The following is a 24584-nucleotide window of genomic DNA, read 5'->3' on the forward strand; positions in this document are numbered from 1 at the left end:
CGGGCGCAAGCGGCGGCGGCGGCGGCGGGCGCGGAGCGGTTAGGGGCCGGCGCTCACCATGCCCTACAAGCTGAAGAAGGAGAAGGTGCGGCCCCGGGGGGCGGCGGCGGCGCCGGGGGAGCTCCCGCGCGCGGCGCGGCGGCCGGCGGCTCGCTCCCGCCGCCCCTCCCCGGCGCGGCCTTCCCTGGGCTCAGCCCTCGGGCGGGGGGCGCGCACGGGGCTGTGGCCGGCAGGGGCGGGGGCGCGGGCGCGCGCCCGCGGCGGGCGGGTCGGGTGGCGCAGGAGGGCGGCGGGGGGCGCGCGCGGGCCCGGGGGAAGGTGCGAGGGGCGGCCGGCGGTGCCTCCGTGCGAGCCCGGCCCGGCCCGGCCCGCCCTGCGCGCTCCGCCGGCCGCGGGGATGCTCCCGGTGGGGGAGGTACGGCCGCACCCACGCCCCGGCCCCGCTGCTCCCTCCGCCGGCGGGGTGAGGGCCCGGATCCGCCTCTGCCGCCGCCGAGGGCGGCTGGGCCGGAGCTGTGGGTGCCCTGGCACCGCATATCGCCGATGAGGCCGCGCCCCGGGGAAGGGCTGGGTGGGCACCGGGCCCTGTCACCCGGCGGGGTCAGCCCGCGGTGACCGGGACGGGAGATGCCAGCATTGCTCCTGGGCTGGGAGCTTGGCCTCGCCCTGGGCGTCACCGCCGCGGGAACCGTTCGGGATGGCTTTCCCAGGGAGAAAGGGCTGGGAGTGGATGTTCGGAGCAGGGCGTGCTGCGGGAGTGCTCTGTGGCAGCACACACCTGAGCTCTGCAGAGAGATGCTGAAATTCTGAGCAAAGTGGAGTTTTCTCTGATTGTGTTCTCATTCTTTCAGGAGTCTCCAAAGTCTACCAAAAGCACCACAAAGCCTGGCAGCAGCAGCAGCAGCAGCAGCAGCAGTAGCGGGAAGGATGGTGGGGCAGAGAATTCAGAAGAGGTAAGGCTTTCACCTTGGGTACAGCAGTGTGCATGTGCAAACTCATCTTCGGGGAGGAATTAAATCTTTCATTTTAGCCGTTTCAAGCTGTTCCACCAGATAACACATGTCACCAGGATCTTAAGAAGTCAGAGAAGGAAAATTGGCCCAAAGGGAACCATGACTATGGATGAGACCAGATGAGTCTCATACCCTACAGACCTGCAAAAAGACATGTGGCACAAAGCTGAGGGCGAGTGGTGCTCACAGAAGTGGGCAGGACATGGCAAAGTTGGCTGCAGAAAGGGACACGCCATGATTATCAAGGAGGTGGAAGCCTGGCAGATGGGAGCAGCCTCCTTGCTCCTGTCAGAGCAAAGTGCTGTCAACTCTGTTGTCACTTTGTGTCAGAGTGGGAGAGTAGTGAGAAGCAATGGGAAAAGATCTGTTCTTCTGAGGAGTTTTCTGGAGGAGTGAGATTAGGAAGTAATGGATAGGAACATTTGAAAGAATGAACTGCTAGCGATTAAATGGCTCTCTTTTGGTATAACAGCCTTGTTGCTGAATGCAGCATTCCTCACAAGAAGGCACAGTCTGTTTTCCCAGATGTGCAGTCTCACTCTCAGTTTGGATCTTGCCAGGGTAGATACATTAGAATGGCCTCAGCAGAGTGTGATAAGCTGTCCTTAGAGTTAGCACAAAGTTGTGTTCATTGGAACTTTTCTGGTAGTTCTGAGTCTGTCTTGCGTTCAGGCAGTGGTTTTGGAATTTGAGAATTGTCTCAGAAGAATGTTGTACACATCTGAGGAAGCATGCATGTATGTGTGGTTTATTTATTTTAATGCTGCAGTTTGGCGAACAAGCTGTGCCACTTCTACATCCATAGAAGCCTGTGTGCTCTAGTCTTGTCTGGGACACATTACACTTGTCATTTGGAGGGTTGGGCATGGGAGACACGTAGGGCCAATCAAGACTAGGAAGAAATGTATAGTACAGTGGCATGGCTGTAGTCAATGTTATTTTAGAGTCTACTCCAAAGCACGGATCTGCATTGCAGAGCCTCAGAAAACAAACCCACTACAAGCCACTCAGTTTTGTGCTCATGCCTGACCTGCCATGTGGCCAGCAAGGAATCACTCTTACTTTGTGTGCCTTGGAGCAGGCAGCAGTTTTGTAGATCCTCCATCCTGCCCTTTGCTTCTATCTGTTTTATTCTGTGTATACAGCTGAAAACAGCTTGGTGGGAGAGCTGCCTGCAGACTCCAAGGAAGTGAGAGAACTCCTGCGTTGGCATTATGGGGTCAGACTTACCTTTTATTTATGTGGAGCTCTTTTTGAGTTCACAGCTCTGGAAAGGTGTAGGAAAGTCTGGGTCTTGCAGTGAATAGCCAGCAAAGCAGGTCACTCTGATGTGCCCATCCAAATCAGGCTGTGGCACTGACCTCCTCGTTGCAAGTGGTGCAGTAAGAAGGGAAGAATGTCAGAGGTGACCGGCTTCCTTTTGTGACCTGAAATGGCATGTAATATTTGCCTGGGTGCAGGAGAAACTTGGAAGTGATGTGTCTAAAATTCCCTCCCACAAAACATACCTAGCCACTTCCTCATACTCCAGACAAAATCCAGCCCTCCTTTAAGATGGAAAGCTGCGTCTCCTTTGATCATAGGAACAGAGAGCAGAGCAGAGAGGAGACACCTCTGCAGTGTGTACTGCCACAGGTCTCTTCTTCCTTTCTCTGTTGAGTCTGCAGTGAAGTTTCTTCCCTCTTGGTGCTTTCCTATCTCTGGAGTACTCTGCTGCAGAATGGAAGAGAGCTCTTTGCTTGATAAGAAGAAATGTATACCAGTTTGAATGCGATTTTCTTGCTCTTCAGGAAACACAGAAAGGTATTTTGACTTTCACAATGTGTGAGGAATTAGGTAATGTGTGCTGGGAGCAAAACTCCTTCCAGAAGCAAGAGGTGGTTTGACTTGTGAAACGCTGGGAGTGGTGTTGTCTGGTGGGGTTGATGAGCTGAGCCCAACCTGGATACCTCTGCTGCCATTGTGAGAGTTTCATGCCCTGTGAATTCCCTTGTGGAGTTATGGTTGGTTGGTTGCCTGTTCTAGGGTGAAAATTGGGTGCACTAAAAAAAAATCTTTCCTTTTTCTTCATATCTCGGTAGATATTTAATGGGCTTGCAGCAGGGGAGCAGCCATGTGGGCAGCCCTCTTCCAGTTTGTGCTTTTCTCTCCCACACTGTGCTCCATGGAGCAGGGAAAAGAATCAACTTTAATTTATCCTGGTACCAGAAAGTTATGATTTGTTTTGCAGGCAACTTGTCTAGCTGGTGGGATGAGTAAAGCTTGTTACAGAGCAGCTCTGTTTTGATGGATCTGGGCAAATGCAGTGGACAAAGAGCTCCTATGGGGATCTGTGTGGAGGGAGATGAAGAGGGTAGGAGCCAGTCCAGAACCCCCTAAGCAAAGTGCTTTGTTCTGTACAGCAAAGGAACTTGTAGTGGAGCTGATCTGGAAGGGCAGATATGTTGAAAAGCAGGCACATGCACAAGGGAAGGCGAGTGTTGGATTCTCTCTTAAGTCCAGGGGTACTGCAGTGCTCTCAGTTTTGCTCCAAGATGAGCTTCTGTCTGATGTGAATAGCCAGCACAGCTTGGCCAGCCCCTGGCTTTGTGGGGGCAGTTTGCTGTGGAAGAGACAAGGAGCAGTGGAGTAAAACATGAGAGCAGGGAGTGGGAAATGAAAGGTATGTTTAATTCCGTCCCTCTGGAACATGATGAGTATGTGAATGCAGAGAATTTCTGGGTAGCTATTTAAGGAGAAAAAAAAAATAATGTCAGAGACCAAGGCAGCATTGAATGAGAGGATGAGAAAGTGTTACTCCTTCTGGCCAGAAAGACTGGGAGAGGCAGCTGGGTGGGGAAAAGAGTTAATGACCTGGAAGTGGGAGCAGGCATTAGCAGCAGTAAAGATGGGAGTTGCTCTGCAGCCTCAAGGGCAGCTTGGAGCCTTGCTGATGAGATGTGCAGCTCTGGGAGAGGGTGTACCTTTTCAGTGAGCTGCTGTATTTTCATGTTTTGCACATATCTCCATGGGGCTTGTTACTGCAGTACCTGGAGTTCATTATTCAGAGCCAGGCATTACAGTGTGTTCGTGCTACTTCTGAGGCAGAGAGCCTCATTTTAATAGGGAAGCTGTGTAACAGCAGACAAAGAGAGCAGGTACTGACTTGAGGGATGGGAAGGGAAGAGTCATCTGAGGAGGAGGAGGAGCTGAGAGCAGATCTGGGCTGGGAAGCTTAGCAAGCAGGGGATGCTCAAGGGACCAGTGAGGCAGAAAGGGCTTCCTGAGTGGCGATGCACCCAGCTGCAGTAGGAGTGCCTGCAGAGGTGAGGTCATGCATGGCTAGGGGAGAGCAGGAGGAGCCAGCACAGCTCAGGGGGGCTGGGGGAAGAGGATCTCTGCTCTCTGGGGTGAAGAGGAATGGCACAGAGCAAGCTCAGGGCGTGGGGCTCATTGACTTGTGCAGGCAAGTTCCTACCTAGGAGGAGAGGTGGTGGGAACCAGTGGGGAGGAAGTGCACTGGGGGGCAGGGAGCCTGTGTGCAGGAGTTCTAATTTCATTTAGCAAACAGGACATGAAATTTAGGGGTTTCATTTCATTCACCCCTAAATTTCCACCTCTCCTCCTAGTTTCATTTCATTCACCCCTAAATTTCATGTCCTGTTTGCTCAAGGAACTGCTCCACTGCAGTGGGGAATGTGGGGCTACCCCGCTGTGCTTGGTGCAAACACCTTGTGCTATTCTCTGGTCACTTCAGCATGTTCAGTGTAACAGGCACAGCAAACAGCGAGTGTCCCCCAGGCTGTTGGCTTTGTCACGGTGTGTGAGCCCTGCTTGTCAGGAGGGGCTGAGCCTGCTCAGGTAGGGAGGTGCCTGCAGCCATGGAGCTGGTGTTGGTATCAGGGAAAGAGTCTGTACATGAAGAGAAAAGCTTTCAGGTTCAGTAGTCTGCTGTGTTTTCAGGGATGGAAACTTCAGGGAAGAAAGTGTTAGGAAACTTAAAATAAGCCTCTACTGATTCATGTGGCCAAGGTAGGAGGTGTTGAAGGCAGCAGGACAGCAGGCCTGCCACTGGAAGCACCTCTTGAAAGCAGGGATTCAACTTGATCCCAGAAAGTGCCTGTACAAGCAGCCCATCATAAGCCCTGCAGCATATGAGTGTATCTGACCTCTCCAGCCATCAGGTTTTCCCTAGCAATCTCAGCTGTGGGACTTCTGCATGTGCATGGCTGTTTCTTAAATAGCTGGCAGCTAAACCTGAAATTTTGTTTTGTCTCTCTTTGTGCAAGATGTTGAAGACTGTGGACTGTTGAAGACTGGTGGGCTTTTCCAGCCCCCTGATGCAGCCTGTTCACATGCAGTAAACACACCATGCTCTGAGCATTTGCCTGTGGTGGTTTTCGGGTGGATGAGGAATACACAGGCATATCCTATCAGCTAGGAGGGCCCACGTGTCCTGCTTCCTTCAGTGTTACCTGGGAGGCCACCAGTGCATCTTCTGCTTCTCTCTCTACCATCTTTACTCTATGGTGGCTCAGCATTCAGATTTTTTCCCTTCTTCCCTGTGTAAGGAGGGTGATACAGAGGTGAGGATTCCCAAAGGCATCTGGACAATATTTTGAGTGGCTCTCACTGCCCTGATACCCATATATTCAGGGTGAGGAATGAACTTTTCAGTCTTGGAGGCTGGCCAGCAAGGCTTTGTCCTGGCTTAACTGAGCAGAGATTACTCTTTAGGATAAGTTGCCTCCAGTTTGTAGTCTGGGCCTGCTTTGTTTGGCAGACACTGCAGTTTTTATCACAAGCTCATCTGGCTCCCTCCTCTCATCATGGGACAGTGCTGCTCTGTGAAGGGAATTGAAACAAATGTAAACTGTAGAAAGTTCAGATCTTGTTGTCTTCCCCCACCTTGGCTTGGAGCTGGGCTTGAAACAGAACCACTCAAGATTTCCTTCAAACAGAGCCAGACCAGAATCCCTATCTGTAGAGCAGCATCTCCTTGTAGATAGCTTTCCCTGTTCCTACCTTGCTGCCTTCCCACATGCTGCAGGTACAGTAACTCTTGCTCTTGCACTGCAGTGCTGTGCTGCACCTCTTTGGAAACCAGGGAAAGAACTGTGCAGAGCAGCTGCAGCTCAGCCAGGAAGAGACTGGCCATCTGGAGGGTGGCAAGCTCTGCTGAGCTCCTGCACTCCCTTAAAACACTGCTGGTCACTGTTCTGGTGAGGTCTGCATTCCTACCGCTGTGCTCTGTGTGGCAGCTGAGAATTATGGGGAAAGAAGGAGGTGATGTCCAGGAATTTCACTCACCTCTGCTCCCCATCCATTGTGCTATTCTTGCTATATCCTAAACAGGTTCATGCTGCAGATCCTTGGCTTCATGTAGCAGCAAGAAGGAGGTGGCTCATGCAGCACAGCCAGGGTAGGCTGGGTGCTGGTTCCAGCTAATCCCTCTGCTTCCTGGCAGGATGTTGCCCACTTTTGTCTGAGTTTTCCACAGGTTGGTTCAGTGTGAAATTAAGGGGTCAGTTATTGAGTCATTATGGTCCAAGTGGGACTTGAACCAAGAGAGCTTCAGCAAGGTCAGAAGAGAACTGAGCTGAGCAAACACTGGCTTGAGTTTCTGGTCACATGCTAAACATGAGAAAGTGCCTCTGTTAGTGCAGTGGTAGAGGAGAATGCAGGCAGAGAGTTTGTGTGGCTGAAAGGAGTGATGTGGGAAAAGTCCATCTACAGAAGTCCAGACAGCAGTGAGGCAGAGATGGGAGAGAGCAGCCAGGATGGGCTGGGAGAGCCCACAGCCTGGGATCTAAGGTTCTGTATGTTTGTGTGTATGATCCATGTTGTTTATAGGTGCTCCTGGACCATGAATGCAGCAATGGTTGTCGTGGTCTTCACTATTGCCTTTCCAAGGCCTTTATGTCCGCTCTGTACTACATGCTTTGCTTTTTCACAAGTGGTTCCCTGCACAGAGACAAGGAAGCAAATTGCTGGTTTTCTAAACATGCTTGTTGTGTGTTGTACAGAGTGCTGCAGGGACAGCAGCACGCTGAGATTTCTGTTTGGAGCACAGAAAGTTCTTATTTCTACTCCATGTAATTTGTCACAAGATGTGACTTTGGCTTTGCTGCTTTCCACATCCATAGCACTGGCTGTGCCAAGAGACTCCACTGTCTTTGTGGTACCTTGCAGACATGAGTAAAACTAATGTTTACTTTGCAGGTATGCTGCAAAGGCAACCAGCAGCTCTAGAGCTGGTGAGATGCACTCAACTGCAAGTGCAACAGTGAAAAACCTGCTGCCTGGTTTCTTCATTCCAAGAAGAATGAATGGTGATGGGCATCTGCTTATGAGGCTTGTAGGTAAAAACTTCTGAGTTGTTTTTTTCTCCCTCACCAGGCCCAGCAGCCTCAGCAGCAGCCTCAGCAGGCACAGCAGCAGCCACAGCAGCAGCCAACCTCAAACAAGCGGCCCAGCAATAGCGCTCCCCCCCCAACCCAGCTGAACAAAATCAAGTACTCAGGGGGACCCCAGATTGTGAAGAAGGAGCGCCGGCACAGCTCTTCCCGTTTCAATCTGAGCAAAAACCGGGAGCTGCAAAAACTCCCAGCCCTCAAAGGTAAAGAGGCAATGGGGTGGAAGTGACCTGCATGGCAAGCTGCAGTTTCTCCAGCTAGTTACATGGGCAGTGCAGCAAGGATGGTTCTGGGAAAGGTGCTTGGCTTGTTAGCACGTAGAGAATTGATGGATGGTCTAAAATAATCAGAATATTCTCAATGCAAACTTCATACTTACCTTCCCAGCTGAGGTATTTAAACCTGCTTCTGTGTACTGAGGATTGCCTCAGATTCTTCAGCAGGTTGTGCAGGAAGGTGGTAAAGTGCAGAGACCTTGGTGCAGGCTGTGCTTGGTTCCTACATCCACCCATTCCTGGGGAAGGACCAAGCTACCTCCTCATTGTGTTTCCATTGCAAATTATGATAGTGCAATTGAACCTGTCCACGTTAGGGCAGCTTGGTATTAGCACTTAGTGTACATTATGTTGCAATTAAACATGAGTATGGACAAGGAGAAAACATTTTCAGCAGTCATTGAGGCAGAGCCATTTCTTGGTGCTGCTCACAGACACAGACAAGCCTTTGGGGAAGGCCGAGGCAGTGTGTAGTTTCCAGTTGTATCAAAAAGAGAATCTGTTAATGTACAGCTCTTGCCACCCTGGCCCTGTTCTCTGGCAGGAGGGTTAGGCTACAGCATGTGCTGCCCAGCTCCCTTTGTGTCTCTGGGGTGCAGGACATGGCTGCCGCTGCTCTGTGGTGGGAGCTGGTTGAGCTCCTTTTTCAGTGTACTCTGTACACAGAAGAGATCAATGCTTATCAGGTTAGAAACTGCTCCCACATTTGAAATCCCCTCATGGGGGAGCTGCTTCAGAGGCCTGGCAACCTCTCTGCCTCCAGTGTCCCATGTCCATAGCAGGGATAACACTGCCTCTCCCACTTCCCCTCCAACAGTTCAAGGGCAATGTGATGGGGAGGGGGAAACCACAGGGAGCAAACCACGGTGCTACCTGGGGAAAGCAGGAAGGTGAGGTGCCTGTCTCCGAGGACAGATGTCCCTGCTTTCTCTGGCAGATGCTCCTCCCCACGAACGAGAAGAGCTTTTCATCCAGAAGCTGCGGCAGTGCTGCGTTCTTTTTGACTTCATCTCTGACCCCCTCAGTGACCTGAAGTTCAAGGAGGTGAAGCGAGCAGGTCTCAATGAGATGGTGGAGTACATCACACACAACCGGGATGTTGTCACCGAGGCCATCTACCCTGAAGCTGTCATCATGGTAGGGCACGGAGCCAGTGTTTGTGTGGCTTGTGTGCCAAAGAAACAGGGAAGTGTGGGAGGAGGAGGGGCTGGGGATTTGTCAGAGAGGAGTGTGACCCCAGTCCTACCCATTCCTTATCTCCCCACCTCCAGAAAGAGAAGTGTGTGTGGGGGTGCTGGTAGTGACAGTGCCTGCTCTGGGGAGAGGTGGCAGCTCTTGTCTCTGGCACAGACTGCACTTGGGGAGGTCCTGTGCAGAGTGTAGCCCTGCAGCCCGCAGGAAGGGATCAGCTGTGACAAACCACACTGCAGTGAAGCATTTGCTCTATGGAGGACCATCATGAGGTGTCAGAATGTCATTCATGCAACTTTCTCACTCACCTCAGTTTTCAGTGAACCTCTTCCGGACACTCCCACCATCGTCCAATCCCACAGGAGCAGAATTTGACCCTGAAGAAGATGAGCCTACATTAGAGGCTGCCTGGCCACACCTTCAGGTGAGGAGCAGTGGGGGATATAAATCTGGTGAATTTATCTCCAAGAAGTTAAGAGTCCATGTAGAGGCTGCCAGCCCTGCCGCTGCTGCTTCACCAGCCTGCAAGGGTTGCTGAGGAAAGACCAGGCCTGCCACCCAGGGGTCAGAGGTGGCTCTTAGGTAGTGCAGGAAGCAAGGGTGTCCTGGGAACTGGGTGATGCCTCTGTGCAGCATTCACCTGCAGATGGCTTTAGACAGACTAGATAAAAAGGGTTAGGAAAGTGCCAAGTGAGTGTAGTTTAGCAGAGCTCAGCAGTGGAAGTCAGGAGGAAAGCTCGAGGCACTGACACAGGGATGTGTTGTCAAGCAGACAAAGGCAGAAAAAGAGGCAGGTACTGCAGAATGAAGCAGAAAATACAGAGAAGAAATAAGGTGTCATTCTGCAGCAGTGGTTAATCACTTCTCACTGCTGCAGTTGACATAGGGATGTGAGCATTGATAGAAATAGCATGTCCTCAGTACCAGAGTGCTGTGAATGCTAGGCAGCTTTTGTTTCTCAGAATTGAGTCAGCAGCAGCCAGCATGGATTTCTGGCAACTGAATGCTGAACTTTGTGGTCAGCACCTCAGTTTTTTCTTTACTGCTGTCCTTGGCAGCCAGGCCCTACCTGTAGATGCATGGTCCTATCATCCCTTCAATTCCAAAGTCAGACCTTTCAAATGCATTGATCTTGTTTGGCCTAGTGGCCCCTCAGGACCACTAGGAGAAATGAGAGTGGACTCAGTCCTCTCAGAGAGCAGCAGGACCAGAATTTGATGTTTCAGCACTGACAGCCTTCTTAAAGCAAGCTGCCCTTTGTTTTCCAAGTGGGACACAGCATGCAGCTCTCCTGGCTTAGTGAGGCCAAGCCAACCTTGAGTCAGTACCCAGGAGGCAGAGGACACTGCATGTTTTTCTGGGGTCTGTTTCATTTCTCTGCTTTTCTGTTATTCCTTGGCATGTCTCAAGGGCAACCAAGTGAGTCTGAGCCTTTGCCATCTCTGGGGATTTCTGATCTCTGTAGGGATGTGTGCTGAAGATGGGAGAAGAGTTTCCCAGGCCTAATGTGTTAATCTGAGTAGGTGGGTGTTATCTTTGGGGGACCTGAGGTGATGGGATCTCAGGCAGAATTCGGGAGTTATGTGCCACCAGAGACCCCTGCCCATTAAAGCAAGGGCAGCTGAGTTGATTCCACTAGGTAAGGAAACACTGGCTTTTATGCTCCTGTTTGGGCTTCCCAGCCTTTCCCTGAATCCTTAAGGAGAAGGAAAACATAAAATCTGAAGTGAACACTGGTGAGAGGACAGGGAGATTTCTAAGTAATCTCTCCTTTTCCCCCAACAGCTGGTGTACGAGTTCTTCCTCAGGTTCCTGGAGTCACCTGACTTTCAACCAAATGTAGCCAAGAAATACATTGATCAGAAGTTTGTGCTATCTGTAAGTAGTTGTTGCCTCTGCCACTGTGCACCACCTTTGTGGAGGACCTGCAGCAGATTTTGGTGCTTGATGATGTGACTTTTCTTTATTAGTCCTGAATGAGCAGACAGAATTTTCTGTGCGGGGCAAGACTCTGTGTGAGCTGTAGTCACTGGAACTCATAACTCATTGTACAGATGAAAAGAGGCATGGGGGTCTTGCAGGGGAAATCTGGGGATGTGCAGCTTTGTAGAATGTGCAGGCCATCACTGTGCTTCTGAAGGTGAAAGAAAGTTCCAGCTTGTGACTAGGAGGTCACATGTGTCAGGGAAATGACCACTGTGCTCAGGGTGCTGAAGGCATCACTCAGCTGAAAGAGCTGTTTTTGCCAAACAGGAGCAGTGCCCAGTGTTGCTGGTAGCTTTGCCCAGACAGGCAGTGTGCAGGCACTGACTGAGTTTCTCTCCCCACAGCTGCTGGATCTGTTTGACAGTGAAGACCCCAGAGAACGAGACTTCCTAAAAACTATTCTGCACAGGATCTATGGGAAGTTCCTGGGTCTGAGAGCATATGTGAGGAGGCAGATCAATAATATATTTTACAGGTGAGGTCTTTCTTACTACCATGTAGACTCTCTGTCTCCAGCATTTTTCCTTCCTCTTGCTTATCAAACTGTATCCAGCATTTGGCAATGACTTCTCATCCTTCTCTTTAGGTTCATCTATGAAACAGAACACCACAATGGGATTGCAGAGCTACTGGAGATCCTGGGAAGGTAAGGCCACTTTTGGGAGTCCCAGAGGGCCCATAGTGAGAGTAGCCTCCCAGCCCAGTGTGCTGTGTGAAAAGGCAGTGCCTTCCTTCAGCAGTCCTTGCAGGAGGCACCTCTTCCAGAGAATCTGTCTGACAGAGCATAAAGTACTCCCCAGTGTGCTGATAAATACAGTGGTAGCCTTCTCCTCCCCAGATCTGTCTCCTGTTCTTTATTGAGTCCAGTCACACTTGCTGTCTTGCCTCAGCAGGCAGTGAAAGAGCAGAGCTCCTCACAGCTCTGAGAAGCCCTAGCAATGGGCAGCCTTCTCCTGGGTTTCAGCTTCCCTTCTGTTTGTGACCCTCTTGTGCTGCCATCCTCCTGTTGTGTAATGCACAAGGCTCAAGCACTGAGCTGCTTCAGTGCTGGCCTTCCCCAGAGGTTCTGCCTAAGTGTGTGTGGGGCTGAGCCTGGCAGGGACAGAGCAGAGTCCAGGCTCCATCAGAGGCATTTCCCTGTGGTGCCTGCCAAGAACACTCTCACTGAGCTCAGTGTGCAGGCTGGGGTGCAGTGACCACGCTTTTGGGGGGTGCTTCCTCAAGGGGCTGGTGAGAGCTAGGGTGTCTTGTGAGGTGAGAGGCACTGTATTTCTGCTGGGTCAAAATTTTAACAAGACTCTTGTTTCTTCTCAGCATAATCAATGGGTTTGCTTTGCCTCTGAAGGAAGAGCACAAGATGTTCCTCATCAGAGTCTTGTTACCACTGCACAAAGTGAAGTCTCTCAGTGTGTACCATCCACAGGTGAGAAGTGCTTCAAGTTCAAGGGCAGATTGGGATTTTGCAAGAGCTTATAGCAGTTAAAAGCTCTCTATATTTATATTAGTTTATAAGATAATTGTTTATAGCTATCCACCAGGCCACACTGTACAAGTTCTTGCTGTGAGATGTTCTGGCCTCTGCACTAGTCCCATACTATAGTGGTTATTCCATTCTTGTGCTGTCTGAGCCTGTGCCACTGGATTATAGGAGAGTCTCCTGACATTTCCCAGTGTCTTAATGCTGTGGCTTGCTTTGTCTTTCTGTGCTGGAAGCTTGTGAAATACTGGGGGCCTGCTGAAACCAGAGAGGTAAATTTCCTAGCTGCAGTCATCAGCCTGTGCATGTGGTGTATGAACTATTAGTCACCACTGAGATATGTGGAGAAGTTGTCTTGCTAGTCTGCTAGATTGGTTTAGAGATTAATTTCTTCCAATTTTGAGTACATAACAGAAGAATAGAGAAGATGAGAACTTGGGATAGGAAGTGAAAAAATACGGGTACTAAGTAGAGATGTCTGTTCTCTCAGCCCTGTTTCTGTGGGGCAGGGCTTTGTGTCAGTCAGGTTTGTTCTTCCCCATTGTGTGCATCTGAATGTATTGGCTGGGGACTGCTCTGGGTGACTGAAGTTTTGTCCTTTAAATTGCACAAATGTCCTGAGCTCAGGCCCTGCCTGCTTGGTCTTAAAGTCTTCACTTGCCATCAGTAAACTGGATTTGTTTAGAGCTGCAACATAATGGGCATGGTGTTACTTCCAGGCTAGGAGGTGGTAGCACTTGGGTACCCTTGAGGAAGCTCTAATCTTGCCATGTTTTTTTCCTGCAGCTGGCATACTGTGTTGTACAGTTCTTGGAGAAAGACAGCAGCTTGACAGAGCCAGTGAGTAATCTTGCTTCACTTCTGTGTGACAGTCAAGTCCCAAAAAGCTTCACAGCTTCCTTAGAGCAGCCCTTTTTCACCCTTGCTGTAAAGAGACTGGGAGTCACTGGTATTGTTTTCTGGGTTTGCCTGGCTCCCTGGGGGTAGAAGGGGCTGTACTGCTCATGTGCAAGCCTTTAGCATTCTCTCCTGAAAGCTTCAGGAAGGTGGGCTGTAATCTTATTCTGTGCTTCACATCTTGGTATAGCAGAAGGAACAGGATACCAAGCTGTTCTTTCAGGGCAGAGCTTCTGGCTAATGAGGGATACTGCAGAGACAAAATACATGACCATCTGATGGAACCAGAGCTTGTGGGGGCCCTAAAATAGTAAGAGTTCCTCCAGACTGCTGGGGTTGGCTGCAGAATTGTGGGGATGAGATTAGGAACCTGGGACACAACATCTACTTAGGCATGCCACTGTTCCTTCATGAAAGTATTCTCCTTCCAGCTTTAGCATCAGTTTGCTACTTTGGTAGAGGTAAGTGACATTGTAGACACATTTACCTTCAGGATATGGAGCTGGGAAACAGCAGGTTCTAAAATGTGAGCAGTGTAAGTGGTGACCTCAGATATTCCAGTTACTGTCTGCACAAACCTGCAGTGTTAACCAGGCTAAATGCCAGCTTGGCAGAGGGTGCAAGAAGGAGACAAGTGTTTCTCCACCCACTGCAGGCCAGGAAATGTCTTCTACAGAGCTGAGCTTCACAGGCTCAAAACAGCAGATGGGCAGAGAACACACACTTCTGTCACTGTAGCAGGGAGCACCAAAAGTGTGAGTGTTTTAATGAGTAATGCTGGCTGAGGTCGTTCTGTTCTCTGGCTCAAATGTGTGTGCTCATGGTGGCCTGCCTGTGCTGGGTAGAAGCTGGTCAGCTGTTGTCAGCTTTCTGGCTCCACAGCTCTGACACCAGCAGTGCTGAAGCACACCTCCTAGCTTTTCCTTTAAACCTGGCTCCTCCATTTCCTATGTTCCCAGAAGCCTGCTCTGAAACAAGCCACTTAAAGTAGCTTCCTGATCATGCTGAGTACTTCCTGTGGCTGACATCCAGTCCTACAGCCTCCTGCCAAAGCACCTCAAAGGTTGAGGGAGAAGAGAGAAATAGAAATCTGTCGATATTTCACTTTGCAGCTTATTCAGACAGTAAAGCTCTGTAGCTCATGACTTTTTTCCGGATAACTGTTTAGTGGCCCCTGGATTACAGACCCAGGTGGAAAGCAGTGGAATGACCCAATTTCACTACCTTCAGTGCATGTTGTGTTGTGTTTCAACCTGCCATACCAAGACCATACTGCCACAACTTGGGTTCTGTTGAAGCCCTTTGCTTGTGAAGGTTTTGAATAGACCCCCAAGATGCCTGGTGTTACTGAAGTCTGGAAGAATTACAGGGCTTGTGCATCAGTAAGAGTCTGAATGCACAGGGATATGTTACCAGCAGTGCTGGAAAGAGGCCAGATTACTCCCTGGGTCCACACTTGCCTCAAATGGCCCCCCAGAAGCTTGCTCAGCAGGGCTTGACGTGATAGCTCTTGCCTCAACAACAGTCTGAAAGACTGTCAGGTGAGCAAGGCCTCAGATGTGCTCAGTAATAGCAAACACAGACTCCAGACACCCTAGTTGTAGGTGAAATGACTTCTGAGTCATTGAAGCTAACTCTGGCCTGAATGGCAGACATGAATAATGACAAACATTGAGAATAATGGACTGCTGGTTTCTGAAGCCTTGAGTTGGCAGAAACATTATGCTCAGGTATCTCTAATCCTGTTGTTGCAATGCTCACTACTGTCCCTCTGCTGCTCTGAACTTCCTCTCAAGCGCCAACTTCAGGATCAGGTAGCTGAAGTACAGAGGTTTGAAAGGACAGCTCCTCTGGTCAGCTGTGTGTGCCTCTGGTGTCCACAGCGTAAGCATCTCTTCTTCCAACAGAGTGAAGGTCTGCAGCATCTTGGATCCTGCCATTGTAGTGTCTAGAAGCAGATGGGTAGGACAGGAAGCAGTATTAAAAATTAAAAAAATAAAATCTAGTGAGATATAGTCCTTCCCTATTCTTGTAAGCAATAGTTTTACTCAGCCAGAAGTTGCATCTGCATTGTCATATTTAATTATAAGCATTAGGTGTAAACTCCATAAACTTGTCTGTTCCATTCTGGAGTCTGTTTCACCTTTGAATCTCTACAAAGTCTTGCAAGAATGAGTTCCATAATCCAGTTACTTCTGTGTGAAGCAGTATTTCCTTTCCTTGTCCCAAACCCATCCATTGCTTTATTTATTCAGTGCTCCCCAGTATTCAAGCTCTGCAGTGTTTTGAATGATGACCCTTCAGAGACCTTCTCTATAGCATTTCCAGTTTTATTAGTTGAACTTCTGTGGTTACTTTGCAGTGTCTGCCAGCTGCTGCCCACTCCAGTTTCACCCTTCTGTGTTAAGCTGTGGTGGGGGATAAGAAATGATTGTAAGGTTTGTGCTTGTAATAAATCATAGCAGCCTAGGGAGAGCTGCTGCCATGAGTGTAACTTTGCAGAGTTTGGGCTTTTGTCTTTTTTCTTCACTGATCACCCACCCTGACTCACTGAGAAAGTCTATTCTGTTACTTCCTCCCCTCTTGCTGTTGTGACCAGACACTTAAAAATTTATTTTGCAGCTGGTGTTGACTTTGAGCCTCTAACTGTCTCTGTACTCTTCCCACTCAGGTGATTGTGGGCTTGCTGAAGTTCTGGCCAAAAACTCACAGTCCCAAAGAGGTGATGTTCTTAAATGAGCTGGAGGAGATCCTGGACGTGATTGAGCCATCTGAGTTTGTGAAAGTTATGGAGCCCTTGTTCAGGCAGTTGGCCAAATGTGTCTCCAGCCCACACTTCCAGGTAGGTTGCAGCTCAGGGAGGAGATGGAGCATTGACTTGTAATCCACTTGGCATGTGAGGGTGACACCACAGTTTTGGGCTTGTATTTGGCACATGGAGGTGTGACCAGGGTGAGTATTGGGGTGACACATGGTGGGAAGCAGTGAGAACCCTCAGCACAGCCACAGCCTGAGCTCATCCAAAGAGAACACAGAGCAGATCCTTTGAGCCTCTCCTGCTGCTCTGTGCTGTTCAGCACTGGGTACTGCAGCAGGCTGGGGCTGGAGCACAGGTGCTCTGCCACCTTCTGTTCTGTCTAGCAAGGACAGAGGAGATCCATCCAGGGTCACCCTGTTGAAGTAAAACTGAGCACTCTGCAGTGTTGGAGAGAGGCCAGCCAAAGACACTGTGCTGGGAAAGTCCTTTGTTTTATTCTGGGACAGGTAATAGTAAAGAGTGAGGTATACTGGAGAAGTGCTGGAGTCTGTTTCTCCCTTGTTTCCACTGAAGGGAAAAACTGGTTGTAGTAGCTGGCCAATATCTCTGTGGATGGTTGTCTTAAGGTTTAAAATGTACAGGGTGGTGGGACCTGCTAGTAGCTTCTAGCAGGTGTTCTTCACTCACTGTTTTAGACTGCCATGAAGAGTGCCCAGGAGGAAGAGAGCTTGCTGGTCAAACACATGGCTGACCCAGGTTTAGGTGGAGTGTTAAAGAAGAAATGACTCAGCCATCTCCCAGTGAGAGCGAGTGCACAGTGAGGCAGGCTGGCTTCAGTTTGTCCTTGGGTATAGAGAGGTACAAATTTGTGTGTTTACAAGCCAAGAATAAGGTCAGTCTAGGTCACACGTATATGTAAAAAATGAGTTTTGTGTAAAGGTCTAGGGGAGCACGATGGAAACCAGCTGGACATGGATTCCTGGTGTGGTGGTGGGAACCAAAGGACTAATGTGACCTTTGGGTGTGGAGGCAGCTACCAGAAGGAATTAAGGAGCTTGAATAAAGTAGGGTAAAGGCTGGAGGAGAGACATCCTGTACTTGATAGCAGCCCTCATCTGCTGCCAAACTCTGAAGAACAATGCTGAGAAACCTGGAGAAGGTGCAAACGCTTTAGAGCCTAAGAGAATTAACCCCAAAGGTGTCCCATACAGTCAGGCTGAACAGTCTACAGCTTGTCTGAAGAGCAAAATTAGGAATTGACTTCTTGGTGAGTCTGAGCACCTTGGTGGGAATGAGTTTTCTCTGAGTGGATTGTGTGTTAATGTAGCAGAAAAAAGCTTAACCAGATCTTGAAAACCAAAAGCTAGGTAAGTGGACCCAAAATGAGTTTCATTTCATTTACTTGTGTGAAATATTAAGGGGATATAGCAAGTTCTGCATTATCTGAAATGCAAAACTAAGTCTGGATGTCTCTTTTTTCCAGGTTTTTAAACCATTCTCAAGCCAGCACTAAATGCAGAATTTAGCCTGCATTGTCTGTCACTGTGTGGAAACTTGCTCGACTTGTTTGTCTTGTTAGAGCAGGGTGGCTGGCCCAAGATTTTCCATATTTTCACCTTTACTAAATCAGGGGGTTGAATTGTGGAACTGGTGACTGAAGCATGCTTCAAAGCCCTGAGAGACTCTGTTGTGGGAAAGCCAGGGAGGAGTGGAACTTTACAGAGGACAGTCTGAGGAAATGAAGAAGGCTTGGAGCTAATATGAATTGGGACCTGTAGTAGATGACATTACTGTCCTTAAGTGTTGTGTAAAGGGTGTTGGAATCATGGGTATATTGACTTGTCTATTCAAGAACATGAGGTTTGTCCCAGAAAATGAGAAGTGTCTGGCAGAGGCTAAGGCAAAGGAAGGATGAATGGCCTCACAGAAGTTGATGAAGGTCAGCCCTGTGCTGTGGGGAAGCATGTGGGCTCCTTGGCTGGGTGGTGGCTTCCCTGTGCACCACAGGAGTTCCTGGAAGGAGCCTCTTCAAGGATGCCTTTGTCTCCCGCTGCAGGTGGCAGAGCGAGCGCTGTACTACTGGAACAATGAATATATCATGAGCCTGATCAGCGATAATGCAGCCAAAATCCTCCCAATCATGTTTCCAGCACTCTACAAGAACTCCAAGAGTCACTGGAACAAGTAGGTCTTTCCCCCATGCTCTTGACACTTGCTGGATTGTTTGACCCACAGTCTTGGGGCATGCTGCTGCAGTGCAACAATGCAACAATGCATGGTGCTTGGTGGCAGCAGCTGCTAAGACAGGGGGTTAGTGGTGGTATCAGCATGTATCATGGAAAAAGATTTCCTGAACCCTCTGAGTTTTCTGTCAGCACCCCAGGAAAAGCAAAACCCTAGTGCCCAACCAGTCTGCCAGTGTCCTGTTAGGGGGACCCTTCATTGAACAGTCCTGCTGGATCAGTTCAACTGACTTATTCAGGGAAGTATGCCAGCAGCATAGGAGAAACCACTCAGCAGGTCTTCCATTTTATTTGATTATGTTCCCTGTTGCTGGTGGCTGTCAGTGCCTGGGAAAGACTTACACTGACAGTTCATGAAGTAACATTCCTTATAAACATAAAATTGTGACAGGTTAAGATTTGGGGACTGCTAGTGAAAGTATCTGACTGCAAAAACATTCAAAGCAATTCAGAGAAGCTCTGATTCCCAGTAAAAGTATCCAATGTGCAGAGTACATTTCTTACCCACAGGGGAAGAAGATGGGTTCAGCCTGTTGACTGATCCCAGTAGTTACAATGGAGTCTTCCCTAACTCCTATTCTCAGCTTACTTTTGTGCTATTTCTTTATGTTTAGGTGGAGCTTGAGTGACTCTTAGTCATACATGCCTTTGTTACTGATTGGTGTAAAATTCTCTCACTTTGCTCAGAGGTGCAGTCAGTAAAGCACAGAGCACATGCCCTGTGAGGGGTGGTCACACTCTGGGGTGGGGGATTTTGGGAAAGGGGGTGTGTGTTAATAATTTGTGTTATGGTGAACCAAGCTCATCCAAGGAGGGTGATTTTGGGAAGGGGATGTGTGTTAGTACAGTTGTGTTATGGTGAACCGAGCTCATCCAAGGAGGGTGATTTTGGGAAGGGGATGTGTGTTAGTACAGTTGTGTTATGGTGAACCGAGCTCATCCAAGGAGGGTGATTTTGGGAAGGGGATGTGTGTTAGTACAATTGTGTTATGGTGAACCAAGCTCATCCAAGGAGGGTGATTTTGGGAAGGGGATGTGTGTTAGTACAATTGTGTTATGGTGAACCAAGCTCATCCAAGGAGGGTGATTTTGGGAAGGGGATGTGTGTTAGTACAATTGTGTTATGGTGAACTGAGCTCATCCAAGGAGGGTGATTTCACCCCAGTTCCTGGCCCAGCCACAAGACATCTCCTATCTCCTGTGGCTGGCAGGCCCTGTGCAGTTTATCAGCTGCAAAGCACCATGGAGATCCCCTCCCTGCCAGGACTCCAAGGGAACTTGGCTGTGGTGTTTCCACTCTGCTCCACCCTCCTTTCCATCCCCTCAGCAGGGTCTGTGGCTGCTGTTTGTGTCTGTGGAGAACCATCTTGGAGCAGGCTTGGAGCATGCCAACAGCATTCCATCCAGGGAGCAGCAGCTGCATTTTACCCTGTAAATCCTGTACTGTTACAGCTTCTGTTAGGATGTGAATATAAGTTCTCAGTGTCCTCTGATTTTGTCCCTAGCCATCTCTGCACAGCATGGAAAAGGGCCACAGCAGACCAGAGTGGCTTGCTTCTGCAAGGATTGAAGCACCTGCATTTGCCAGCCTTGGGGCCATTGAGTCTGCATAGAGTTTGATACCTGCCTATCCCTAATGCTGCCAGTCTTTCAGAAGTGTGCAGTAGACTTCTGGCTGCTTGTTAACTAATGTCCCACCCTTATGTTCTCTGTGACCAGAGAACTTGGCTAATACAGTGCCTGACTCCTTGAGTACAGGAAAAACAGAGAAAGCAGAACTAACTGGGCAGCTGTCCATGTCAAATATTGTCCCCTGTGTCTGATTCCTAGATGCTACTCTATTTTATGGTTCTCTTATCAACTTCCTTTCTTCTGACTTCTTAATTTCATTCCTTACCTAGTTAATTCAAGTTTAATTAATTTGATTTAAAACACTTCCTTTAGTGATTTAGCTAAAAATTAATTCTAGGGAGGCTGGACAAATCCAGAGCTCAGAAAAGGACTTTATGTTCTTGTCTGAAACCCTTCACCAGTTCCATGTCCCTGCAGCAGCCAAGATTCATGATTCTGCTGTTCCTGTCTTTTCTGGTCTGCTTCCCAGTGGTATTGCAGAAGAAGTTCTGCAAATGAAAGTCTTTTTCTCTTATTTCTCCTTGTCTTTGAGCAACATCCCCATCTTCTCAGGGCAGGTTGAGTACCTCAGATTCTTCTCTTCCTTCATGTAGTTCATCTGTTTGGTCAGACAGCCTGCTTAAGTCCAGCAGGGTTGCATCTCTCTTCAATATTCCATTTGCAGAGCTGGTAGAGACACAGAGCTTAGTCTGCTGAATCTCATCTTCTGCCTCTGGGTCAGGTATTTCAGAGACAGCTTCAACACTTGTTTTCATCCCCTAGGAGAGTCTTTGTCCCATAGGGAGTTCACTCACAGTGCAAGCTATCCACAAATCACTGGTACAGAGCTGACTTTCCTTCTGTGATATTCTGTGTGCTGGTTCCCATCTCTTCAGGGCTGCTGCCTGGCTGTGTTTTGGGCAGCTCAGCAGAAAAGCTCATGCCCAAATACTGGCAGCCCAAAGCAGTCATTTTGTATGTGTGGTGTGAACAGTGCGAGGCACTAAAGCCCCCTTGAAAACAGCCTTGAACAGGCCCCTAGCATCCTTCACTTCCCACTTGTAACTGCAAGAAGTGAACACATGAATGTGTATTTTTGTGCTCATTAGTCTGACCACAGAAGGCCTGTCCCAGGATCTTCTCTTTCTTCTCCATCTCTTTCCCCCTGTTGTACAGTTCCTGTTGTGTTTGTGGAAGGGATTTTGCCTTGGTAAGAGCTGGGATTGTGTGAGAGTCTTTTGTCACATCACTGCAGAATGAGTTGCTGCTGCTGTTACCTCCTGTCTGTGCTGCTGGTGCCAGCTCAGCTGTAAGAACCTGCCCACCATGACTTGTTCTCCTTTCCTCCTTCCTTTGCAGGACAATTCATGGGCTGATCTACAATGCACTGAAGCTCTTCATGGAGATGAACCAAAAGCTTTTTGATGACTGCACACAGCAATACAAGGCAGAGAAGCAGAAGTAAGATTTTTTTGCCGAGTAACTTGAGCTCATCCTAAAATCTCCTTGGGGTACAGTAACAGATGGTAGGTGGCAGTAGGCAGAGGGGAAATGCAAAGGTGGTAAGTAATTCTGTCAAAAAGTAGGATTCCTTAGCTGTAACTATGGGTAGGGATGAGGTGTGCCCTGATAAAAACCCTTTCAGTCCTGCTGAAGCAGGTAGCCTAGAAAAAGCAGGTAGTTGACAGAGTTTGCTGAGTCATGAGCAAATAGATTGCCACATAGAGAATACTCAGCTTTGTTCTGCCTTGGAAATACTTACCAGTTCATAAATGTTGTAGTGATGTCAGTAGAATCTATTGCTTTAGAAGGGCTTTTCTGAACCTTTTTGCTGCAGTGGGCATAATGCATCTTTCATGCCACAGGATGCTTTCAATTTTCCAGTGATAAAGATGGAATAATTCCTGCAGTTTCAAAGAGTGAATGGTGGGGATAAAATCTGTGCTCAGCAAGTACCTGTGCCATGATGCTGTAAAGAGGAAAGAACTCCACTTTTTCTGCTGCCTTGTGCTGATTTTGGTGCTTCTATGGCTTGCCTTGGTGAGCTGAGTCAGTCCAGTAAGCAAGAAGGAAACTTTTTTATTTTTGTTTTGGATCTATTTTCTGCTGACTTAGTGAAATAAAATAGTAAAACAATGCTCCTCATTCCTGGATGAGCCAGGGCTGCTGGTGGGGAGAGCAGAGCTAAATCTTTGCTGGGAGTGTGGAACTCTGGGGTACATTCTGTTGTTTCGTGAAATAGGAGTAAGTAACTCAATAATAAGTAATAAGTTGATTTATGAATCAGACCTTCAGATGAGTAACCTGCTTATGGAGAAATTAAGGTATTTTAGTGTCTAAAATGGGAGCAAGCAAGTTTTCTTTTTTTCCCATTCTAGGGCGTTTGTGAAGCCCACCAACATTTTCACATATATTTTAAGTGACAGTGACAGTACATTTCCTACAAGATCTAACTAGTGTTTCCCTCAGGAGTTTTCTCTCCCTGTTTAGCTGCTGGCCTGCTGAAGGGGACTGTTCCCAGTATTGGTGTGTGACTGATAGAGAATTGTTCTGAAAAAGCTCAACAAAACAGCTCAGTGCTGTCCAGTAAAAGGATGGGTAGTGCTGAATTAGTCTTCAGAAAACCTTGTACTGTGAACTAGAAAACAGCTCGGGCGGGAAGGATTGCATGTGCAAACAAACTGAGTAAATAGGAAATGGGGAAAGAGAGAGAGTTGTATGTTCACTGTTAGGCTGCAAGCAGATGTTGAGAGGTCTGATTATGGCTTAGCCTCATTTTTGATTAGGTAACATGCCTACAAGTGACATGCCAGCTCAGGCCTGTCACTGCTGCACCCCCCAGCTATGCAGCCACAGCCAGGGGGGTCATGAGGGACAGACTCTGCAGGAACATGTGGAGAGGCTGTCTCTCTGCTGCTCAGTGCAAATGGGCTGACTGCACCTTTCTGGTCTCCCCAGACACCTTTAAACTGTTTGGATTATCAGAATCCTCTAGAAAACCAGTGAGGAAATTGGGGCAGGTGGTGTCTTGTCCTGAATAGTTATTCATTTGGGGTGTTTTGGGGTTGGTTTGCTGGAGGTGTTTTTGTGACCCTGTGACTTCTGGTGGAGCAATCTGCTGCTTGGCAGCTTCATTCTCATTCTAAGCCTACATGACTCTAAAGAGTGTGATGTCATTACAGAGTATAAGAACTTCCTTAACATGGATACATAGGGCACTAGAGAGACTAGTAGCTGGGATGAAAATCATGTAGTTAATAGAAATAAAGCAGAGATTTTAGTGCAGCTGTTTGAAATGTAGAAGAGAATAACAGGGGGTGGTGGATGCTCACCTCTGTCTGCAGCGAACATTCACTGTCTGTGATTTATAAGTGACCCTGCTGTGTGCCAAAATCTGTGCCAAGTTCAAGAGCTTTGCCTGGGCTGTTCAGGCAGCTCTCTGGTGTGTTATGGCTAGAGAGAGATGGAACAGTGGGCAGTGGAGCCCCAGTTCTGTTGGAAATATATAGTTTGTCCCTCTGCATCTGGGGAGCACCAGGAAAGTGTGTGTTTGAAATCCAGACTGGTGTCATGGCATTACCCCAGACACTCTGGCATTAAACAAGACACTCTGCTCTACTCCTGGCAGCACAAAGCCAGGCCAAAAGTACCTGTGCAGCCCAGTGTTGCCACCCTGTGCTCTGAGGTGAGCGAGGAGCATGCCTGCCTACCCTCTGCTAGCCGTAGTGTGTCCCCTCTTCTTGCCTCATCTCACCTGTAGATTTAGAATTAGGTAGAATTAGGGGTTTCTGAATGACAGAGCTGCGCTTGCCCTTGCCTGCACTTTTCTGCTATCTCTTGCTTTTATCATCCTATGAATGAAAGCTGGGCTTTCCCCAGGAGTTCATACTTGCTCTCGCTCTCTCTGTACAGGGGAAGGTTCAGGATGAAGGAACGAGAAGAAATGTGGCAGAAAATAGAGGAGTTGGCTCGACTGAACCCCCAGGTGAGTGACAACAGGACCTAGGATGAATGGGGCAAGAATGTGCTGGGGGTCTTGACCTGCTTCCTCAGGCCATGAGAGCAGGTTTTAGCATTTGATCTCAGTCCTGTGGACACTGCTGCAGGAGTGGTGTGTCCTTCCCAAAAAACAGCGTCCTGGGAGTGTGGCAGTGTTTTATCAGGCTGTCCCTCTGTAGCACTGACCTCTAAGTACTGCCCTATAGAGAGCATGTATGTGTTTATGGAGCACACTGTGAACTGCAGCTGCACATGCAGCATGCTGGGAGTCAGAGGGCACAGGGGAGAGGAGGATACCCTTCCCTGCCTGTGTCCCTACTGCTGCCTTCCCGGGGGCCAGAGAAGGAAGAGCTGTGCCATGCCGTGTTAGCATGCTGGGGGAGAAGGTGTGGTGTTGGATGGAGTGCTGACTGTCCAGCTGTCTGTGTTGCCTGCAGTACCCCATGTATTATGCACCTCTACCCTTGCCTTCTGTGTGCTGTATGGAGACGGAGACCCCGACTGCAGAGGACATACAGCTCCTGAAGAAAACGGTGGAGACAGAGGCTGTGCAGGTGCGTAGGGGACTCGAGTCCTTTCATACTTGCTCCCAGTCCAGCCGGGACATCAGCATAGCCAGAACTGGCTCTTTCCAAATGTTCTGAAGGTAAATGCCACTACTCTCACCCTTCATCGTTAAGAGATCAACCTGTAGTCTGAAGAGTGGAGTTTTTCTAACCTTCTCACTCTGGAAAAAGTG

General features: G+C 48.9%; 1 protein-coding gene across 2 annotated transcripts in view; it reads left to right on the forward strand.

Annotated features, from left to right (window-relative positions):
• The window catches only part of PPP2R5D (protein phosphatase 2 regulatory subunit B'delta), a 27635-nt gene continuing 3051 nt past the window's right edge, over positions 1 to 24584 (forward strand). Inside the window, exons 1-15 of one of the 2 annotated variants that reach the window (XM_030945418.1) lie at positions 1 to 85; positions 852 to 953; positions 7392 to 7611; positions 8621 to 8820; positions 9188 to 9298; positions 10660 to 10752; positions 11205 to 11335; positions 11447 to 11506; positions 12175 to 12283; positions 13124 to 13177; positions 15906 to 16076; positions 18049 to 18176; positions 21206 to 21307; positions 23759 to 23831; positions 24283 to 24399. In XM_030945418.1, coding sequence (XP_030801278.1) covers positions 59 to 85; positions 852 to 953; positions 7392 to 7611; positions 8621 to 8820; positions 9188 to 9298; positions 10660 to 10752; positions 11205 to 11335; positions 11447 to 11506; positions 12175 to 12283; positions 13124 to 13177; positions 15906 to 16076; positions 18049 to 18176; positions 21206 to 21307; positions 23759 to 23831; positions 24283 to 24399 — 1698 coding nt within the window. In that variant the 5' untranslated portion in view covers positions 1 to 58. Of the gene's footprint in view, positions 86 to 330; positions 416 to 851; positions 954 to 7391; positions 7612 to 8620; positions 8821 to 9187; positions 9299 to 10659; positions 10753 to 11204; positions 11336 to 11446; positions 11507 to 12174; positions 12284 to 13123; positions 13178 to 15905; positions 16077 to 18048; positions 18177 to 21205; positions 21308 to 23758; positions 23832 to 24282; positions 24400 to 24584 lie in introns of those variants that run through there. The other variant, XM_030945419.1, reaches the window with a different exon arrangement.

Source organism: Camarhynchus parvulus, chromosome 3 (genome assembly GCF_901933205.1).
Source record: "Camarhynchus parvulus chromosome 3, STF_HiC, whole genome shotgun sequence".
Lineage (NCBI taxonomy): Eukaryota > Metazoa > Chordata > Aves > Passeriformes > Thraupidae > Camarhynchus > Camarhynchus parvulus.